Here is an 8,557-nt window from a genome sequence, read left to right as displayed (position 1 = left end):
CAATACCAATGTGGAAACAAATGGGAGTGGTTCCATAATACAAGTGGAACCAACTAATCGTTACCAATGTGTAAAAAACAATTGGTTTCTATTGATTTTTTGTAAGGGTTGACCATAAATAATGGGATCAGAATTTGCCCCTAGTCAGATTAGCAATTAATAGTTCCCCTAATGACGGTACCGGATGTTCTCGGTGTTCAGTAGCGTAGCCAGGATTTGGTTTCGGGGAGGGCACACAATGAAAAAAAGGACATCAATGACCCCAAAAAAAATAGGTCCCCAGTTGTTTTTGTTCCAACTCCGCCCCACAATCACCGGAACAAAACCAGAAGACAGAGCACCAAAATAACAGACTTCTGATTCTCAAGGGTCAGAAGAAGGCTGACTCTCGAGCCAAGAGAGAAACCATGTTGGGAGCCATACCCTCCAGAAAGAGCTCCTAAATGGGAACGACGGGCACACAACGGTCCACATAACCCCAGGAACGTCATTTCAGGATTTTACAGGAATGGGCAGAACTATAGAGCTCCGGAAAACCAGTTTTTTAAAAGGACAAAAACCCATCAAATTTCATATTTTTGGGATTTTTAATCGAAATAGTTATTGCATATTTGCTATTGATTTTCAGGATAATAGCGAGAACCAAAAATTTCCCAAGATATGCATGAACATTTTAAGATCATAGAAATCCAGGGGGGGGGCAATGCCCCCCCTTGCCCTACCCAAATGACGTCCCTGCATAACCCGGCACAGCTGCCACCGGATTTCCCGGTGTACCCCAAAAGGCCCAGAAACAGGACCACTGCTCCTCATTCAGAGACCCGCTGCACCACAGCCACCGGCGCAACGAGTTAAGGTTCAAATCTTTCCGGTCTTCTTTTCAATCTTTATATAAATGAAGTAACTACAATAGATCAATTTAACTCAATTACGGTGTACGCCGATGATACATTGGTATTTTATATTCTCGCATACCCACATATCTATTTTTAGTTTTTCATCTGGGGTAATACCTGAAATACATCTAATCCGCTTATTTAAATTTCCAAAGTGAAGTGTCCGAATTATTCAGAATAAAAATCCCCGCGAACACTCGTCGCCACTATTCAAATAGCTAAACATACTAAAAGTTTACCAAATTTTTAACTACTCTTCCTTAATTTGTATTTTTCAATCTTTATCAATAAATATATACAACTCTTTTAAGTACAGGGCCTTATCACGATACTTAACGTGTAAAAATTATATTCTAGGAGTCCCGTTTGCTAATACTGAACTAAAACTAAATTCATTTTTCTAACATTAAGTTTATATTTATTTGATGAATTATTAGCACAACCATCAAATAAATATAAACTTAATGTTAGAGAAAGTATCGAAATTTGTAAAATATTAAATAAAAAAACTTTTCTAGTGCAATATAGGTTTTAATTAAATTGGAAGATTTTGTCTCCGACGATGAAGGGCTAAGCCCGACGAAACCGGTCAGACGGCATTTAATTGTTTTTATTATTAAATAAAAAGTTTTATATATGCAAATACAACGACGTTCTTTTATTCTTCACTTAATTTAAGATTATTTTAAACGTTTTAGTTTCCTATTGAAAAAAACAAATCTAACGATTTGTATTAAATTTTCTAAACGCAACTTGGCCATCTAGCAATGTAGTCGTTTGTAATCAAGCAATAAAAAACCTGTTATTATTATTATAATAAGAAATTTGTTTCTGTTATGGAATCTGAATACTTTAATCGTAGAGGCTTACGCTAGAAACTCATGAACTGTTGGACTGTCGTCTTCTGAGAATGTTTTTAATTTGGTCGCCTTCTTAGCAGATAAAAATCAAGCAATTATGAAGTTCAAATGAGGGAGACCTTGGCAAATTAACATTTATATTACATGAAAAAAGAATCTTATTATAGGGATAAAAGTATATTATTACAGGGATAAAAGTATATTATTACAGGGATAAAAGTAAATTATTTACAGTGGGAATTGCAATAAAATAACTAACAATGCAATCGATAAATATAAGACACCGATGACGCCATCTGTTTTTATTTTCTTAGTAATTCGTTTTTTCTTCGTATTTTTACATAACAATTGACGGCTTTTAAAATTAATTTTGCGCATGAAAATACCTCTACATGTTATGGTCAAAAAAGCACGCAAAGAAGGCTGTGTGCCCAAGACATGTACCTGTAGTGTCGCGCGCTAAAACGTCATTTCAAAATCCGTCAATTATTATAAATAGTAAACAAAGTTTTTAGTGGATTAGATAATTTTTTCCGTAATGGTATTAAATTTTAAAAGCAGTTTCTAATATTTTACGCCGTAGCTACGACCATAGCTTAATTCTTTGCCGTCGGGTACTCTACCGCATCAAAAATATTATCTTTTACAACTTTCATAGTTCTGGCAGATTGAGGACGGTGATTTAACTATCTGCGCTTTGTAAGTTAACCACAAGCTGGAGACGAGCAATAAATGAAATTAAGATATTTAAAGAGCTATAGGTCAGTCAATAGATTCAAATTAAGAATATTATTCAGCGACCATTTTTATGATAAATTAACCTATAATGTTTAGTTTTGAGCTATAACTTATGGCTCTCTTTCAAAAGGAAAAGCCAAGGCTTGAGTATGTAGGCTTTTTTTATTATAACTTGGGTATGGGTGGATACCTGTGTACAAAAATTATTTGTTTTTTAGATAATAACTCAGTCTCACACTGAAATAGACCAGTCTATCGAGAGCGAAGCAACATTGTACTCTTGCAACTAGTGTTCTTATTTTGCAAAATTTTAAGAAACATTTACCACTAGATGAACTTGAGTGTCAGATGTAATATTTGTGCAATTCAGGTGAACGAATTTATATTACCGACTGTTGTACTAGCTCTTTTACAGAAGAATTTCAATAAGTGTTTCTTTTTCAAACCAGGAATGTTCAAATCGTCTCCGAAACTTTGCCCAAAAGTTACTGTCCAATCTGTAAGGAAAATGAATGCTTTGCATTCGAAAAATGAATCAAAATGTTCCAGACGTTGTATTTTAGAAAATTCAGTCTGATTTAATTTTAAAAAGGAAGTAGCTGACGAAAATAAAACTGAGAAACAAATGGAACCTACATTGATTAACAATCTAGATGAATTGGTGGATTTTGATCAGGAACTCAAGATTAGGTACTTCGAAGAACAATCTTCAAAGAGTTTCCATAGAAGTACCACTTGCCTAAAGACTGTATCTGACTTGAACGAAATCTGTGCTTCTCATTCCAGCAATCGCAATGGAAATAACGCTGCGATATTCTTGAAATCGTTTGATAGCAGTGACAAGATCCATTTCCCTTGTTTCGTGCGTATTCAGAAACTTCAAAGTTTCAGCTCAAATATATCTCATTCTTTAGAAACGTTACATTTCTTAGCACCAAAACACGACTCTAAAATGTCCTTGAAAGATCGATTAAACGCTACTAAAACTGAAAAGATACTTGTGCATGATATTAAGTATCGAAGGATATCTCACGTCCGAAAATGCAAATCAAAGTTGAAAGTCCTTGGACCATTTCGTTGTTCCCTTTGCTATACTACAAAGAGCCAAACAAATTTGAACAACCATCTGAAAACACCCAAAAGCGAAATTTCTAGTTTTTCCCGTGTGGTTGCTGACCGTAATAAAACTCAATTGAAACGCCACACAAAGATTAATTCTGTAGAAAGACTGTTTCACTGCACGCTCTGCAAATACAGTTTCAATCGAAAGGGTAATTTGAAAACGCATTTACTTAATATAAATAAAGTGGAAAGGAAAGTTATAAACACATCCGAGAGCAAAAACGATAGAAAATTTGTAAATTCAACTTGTAATGAAGTGTGGAAACACTTGAGGTCATTCGACAGTAACGACAAAATACACCTTCGATGCTTTGTTCGCATGAAAGAATTAAATGTGAAATCGAGAGATCGAGAAAGTCGGGAAATAAGGAAGCAACGCGACCGAAATCCGTTTCCTGACGAAACACACCAAGACGACTTTCCAAATGTAATGCTTTCTAAAGATGTCCAAGAAGAACCAAACTCTTATTTATGTCCAGATTTCAATATTGAAACCACGCAAAACATTGATTCCTCGAAAACTGTCCCATTTAAGTTGAACGAGGAAGCTTTCATAACAACTAATGTTAAAGTAGATTTGGTACACATTAACCCCATGGAAACTAATAAGACAATCGACCAAAAAGACATCCATCTTACTGAAATTAGCGATGATGATTCTAAAAGCATTGAGAAAGAATCACAAGAAAGTCGAGTAAGCGCTATTTCGAAAGAAGAGACACTTCTGAATGGTTTAGTTCATTCCCATTTGCCAGTTCAAGATTCTAGAAATATCAGCAAAGGAATTTCGGATCAAAATGAAGTGACAGATAAACGAGAAATAGTTCCTGAACATCTAAATCTTGAAAGCGCTTTGAGTATGATCAATTGTCCCATTAGTTCCTACTACTCAAAAGGTCAAACCAATACCGAGGGCAAAGTAGATTTGGGTATGCATCCCAGAACACAAACGAACCTGAATATGTTTTCGTGTGAACACTGTATGGCCAGTTTCATTGGGAGGGAAAATTTAGAACGCCACTTGAAGATTCACACCGCAAAGATAACGTTTCGCTGCATGCTCTGCGAATCTGTTTTTAGCAAAAAGGATCATTTGAAGAGGCATTTATTGATTCATTCGGGTGAGCGACCCTTTCGCTGCACGCTCTGCCAATCCAGTTTCAACAGAAAGGGTCATTTGAAGAGGCATTTAATGATTCATTCCGGTGATAGACCCTTTCGCTGCACTCTCTGCCAATCCAGTTTTACACAGAAGCAACACTTGAAGAAGCATTTAATTATTCACTCCGGTGAAAGACCGTTTCCCTGCATGCACTGCCAGTCGACTTTCACCCAAAAAGGATATTTGAAGAGGCATTTAGAAACTCATCGTGGAGAAAGACCATATCCATGCACGCTCTGCGATTCAAGTTTCACCCGAATAGAACATTTGAAGTGGCATTCACTTCATATTGATCATGCCCAAAAACCTACTAATCACAGAATTAATGAATTGCTAAATGGGCAACTTCCTGGCCAATCCAATATCAAGTTATGTTTAAATTCAACGCAGGATGAAATTGTAAAAAAGGAACCGGAATTTGATGTCTCAGAAACTATCCCGGATAATTTTAACGACGAAAAAGCATTTTTGGATAAATTGAAAATGAAAAAGGAAAATATAATATTCTCAGTCGAAGAAGTTTTTGATACCAACATTAACTTAAAGATTATCAAAAATCCTTCTGATCAAAAAATAAATGAAGTGGAAGGGAAAGCTATGGACACTCCAAATGGCGAAATGGAAAGAAAAATTGGAAATCCAACTTTTAATGAAGCTTGGAAACACTTGAAGTCCTACGACAGTAACGACAAAATACACCTTCGATGCTTTGTTCGCATCAAAAAACTAAATGTGAAAGCGAGAGATAAAGAAAGTAAGGCAATGACGAAAAACCCCGACCAAAATTATTTTCCCGATGAAGCTGACATGTCAAATGTAAATATTCTAAAAGATGCCAAACGAGAACCAAACTCTTATTTATATCCTGATTTCAATATTCAAAACACCCCAAAAATACTTTCCTCCCAAACTGTCCCTTTTAAGTTGAACGAAGAAGATTTCATGACAAAGAATTTCAAAGTGGATTTGGATAATTTTTACCCCATGGAATCTGAATCGTACGGTGATATTTCTCCCCTTGATGGAAAAGGCTTAATTTCTTCACTGGACAAAAGTTTGCTAATGAAGCAGGTGCCCGAGGTTTTAGAAACTGTCCCATTCCTGCTAAACGACGAAGAAGCCACGGCAAATAATTACAAAATAAGTGCAAAACTCGAAGACTATCCGTGGTTAGTGAAACAACCAGGTCATTTGACTGAAGACGTTTTCGTACTTAATGATGTAACGGATGAAATAACCCCAGACACTAGCTTTAGACCACTCGAGCAAGATGCGTGTCTTCTAAATAATACCGAAACTGATGCATATGCCAATTATTCGAAGCAACTCTTCTCACCGATCAGTGATGGCGATAAAACCAATTTTCCCTTAGAGATGCTTGAAATGAATCTATCTCAAATGACACGTTTGCCCGATAGTAGAAGGTCAGTCGACCAAGTCGTTATCCCAGTTTCTGAAATTGAACATGATGATTCTAAAAGAAATGGAAATGAATCACAAGAAAGTCGGAGAAGCCCTATTTTCAAAAAACAGACACATAAAAACGGTTCAGTTCATTCGCATTTGACAGTTCAAGATTTAAACAGTATCAGCGAAAAAATTACGGATCAAAATAAAGTTATACCTATACACGAAAGCGATCCTGAGCTATTTCCTCAACGGCTTTCGAGTAAACCCTGTATGGTGAATTTCACTTGGAAGGTAAAATCACAACGCCACATGAAGTTCCGCTGCACTTTCTGCGAATCCATTTTTACCGAAAAGGGTCATTTGAAAAGGCATTTAATGATGCATTCCGGTGAAAGACCATTTCGCTGCACGCTTTGTCAATCCAGTTTCACCAGAAAAGATCATTTGAAGAATCATTTAATGATTCATTCCGGGGATAGACCTTATCGCTGCACTCTTTGCCAATCCAGTTTCACCCAAAAGCAACACTTGAAGAAGCATTTAAGTCTTCATTCCGGTGAAAGACCGTTTCAATGCACGCGATGCAATTGCAGTTTCCAACGAAAATACAATTTAAAGAGGCATTTTGAAGTTCATGCCAGGGAAAAATCGTTTCGCTGCACCCTATGCGAAGCAAGTTTCATCAGTCACGGATATTTGAATATGCATTTAAGGACTCACAAAAGCGAAATACCCTTTCACTGCAAGCGCTGCGATTGTAGTTTCAGCCAAGAGGACACGTTGAAAAATCATTTAGAAATTCATACAGGGAAAGACCATTTGGCATGTGCCGATCCCAACTTATAGGGCCAAGAAACATCTGTAAATAAGCTGAAAATTCAGGTTTTAATAGCAGGGTTGCCACACATTAGGGAAATCAGGGCAAAGTCAGGGAATTTAAAAATGGGCCTATTTTATCTTGACACGTTTTGAGGATAATTTTACTCTACATCTATGACAAATTCTGTGATTATTAGTTAGTTCTTTGAAAGTTTTGCATATTTTTTAACGTTGCAATCACTGAAATATAAGTTTATTTAAATTTATTAACTTCTGATAAAAGTAAAATATACTGTAAAAAACAGAATAGTCAAGGAATTTTAATTTCAAAATATTGTTACAACCCTGAATAGTAATAAACGTAGAAATATCCATTCGGTTTGAAAATCTTCCCTGTAGTGCTTAATATTTTCTAACCATTCAATCGCATTAATATCCTAAAACTGCTTTAATTATTATTAATATTTGGTAAATATTAAAAAAATTACAAATGCCTCGGTTTTCAAAGTTCCATCAAAATAAAGTTTATACTTTAAGAAATTTATCGAGTTTTATTTTGTAACCATAACAACATTCCAGTTTGTGTTAACATTCAGTTCACATAGCTTGTATTTCTCAACAAGTATGCTAAGCCGTAATTTTAGTTTTGAGCTGTATTGGTCATTTTGAGCAAAGATAAGTGGTAAAATATTTTTGAGCACAAAACGGAAATGAGAGAAGCAAAAATTTCCCGGTCAAAAAGCGCCAAAAGAGAAGACTATTTTACTGCTTAAAACAGAGGAGCTAAACTGTAAGCCAAAAAGAAAAAGCAAAAAGAGGAGCGAAATTTTCGAGGGAGTGCGAGCTGAGTAGTTCTTTGACTAAATTGCCCATCACTGATGTATAATTTAAATTTATCGCCTTAACTGCTAAGGCGAGATGTGTATTGCACACATTTATGGGTCCCAGGGAATTCAATTGGTATATTGATCGAGGGTGATTTGCATAACTGACAGGTTTCAAACTCGTGTTTTCCCTTCGATGTACGCTGGGACTTCGTTCCATTGCTCTGGTGGTAGACTTAAAAAAACTGTCTTTGATATTGAGTTTTTTAAGCAATTCAAATGTTCTTTTGGTAGAAAAATCCCCCAACGTTGAATCATATCTAACTTAGAAGAATGGAGTTTCCTCTAACCATGCGTTCGGTTGGCACAATAGTCATTTGTTGAATAATTTTAACTTAAGCGTCAACAGAAACGATATTTGAAAATAAGCTGAGGCCAATCAGTTCATAAGGCAAATACCATAGATGGTGTTCCTGAATCTTTTCTAAATATATGTCTCTTTATTTTCCCATTAGCTGCTAGTGGCGTATTAAACCAATTCTAGGTATACAGAAATGCACCGAATTTCATCTTTTCTCGTTGTGTGAGATGAAAAGCATCCTGATCTCGATAAAGGACTATTTTAAAACCATAAATAAGCTTTGCCATCAACCTTGTATGGTGTACAATTAAAGTGTTAACTCTATTAGCTCCATATAATCATCCCTAGAATTTTTTTTAAATCAG

General features: G+C 35.7%; 1 protein-coding gene across 1 annotated transcript; it reads left to right on the top strand.

Annotated features, from left to right (window-relative positions):
* The first annotated feature begins 3,119 nt into the window (after positions 1-3,119).
* On the top strand, positions 3,120-7,198 carry LOC149956234 (uncharacterized). Its single transcript, XM_090166810.1, has one exon. It carries the CDS (start codon positions 3,120-3,122, stop codon positions 7,032-7,034), a length of 3,915 nt encoding a protein of 1,304 aa, XP_090022936.1. The 3' UTR covers positions 7,035-7,198.
* Positions 7,199-8,557: the final 1,359 nt, after the last annotated feature.

This window comes from Leiobunum rupestre, chromosome 2 (genome assembly GCF_980474605.1).
Source record: "Leiobunum rupestre chromosome 2, qqLeiRupe1.1.hap1, whole genome shotgun sequence".
In the NCBI taxonomy this organism is placed as follows: Eukaryota; Metazoa; Arthropoda; class Arachnida; order Opiliones; family Sclerosomatidae; genus Leiobunum; species Leiobunum rupestre.
This window is presented reverse-complemented; position numbering and strand designations above follow the sequence as displayed.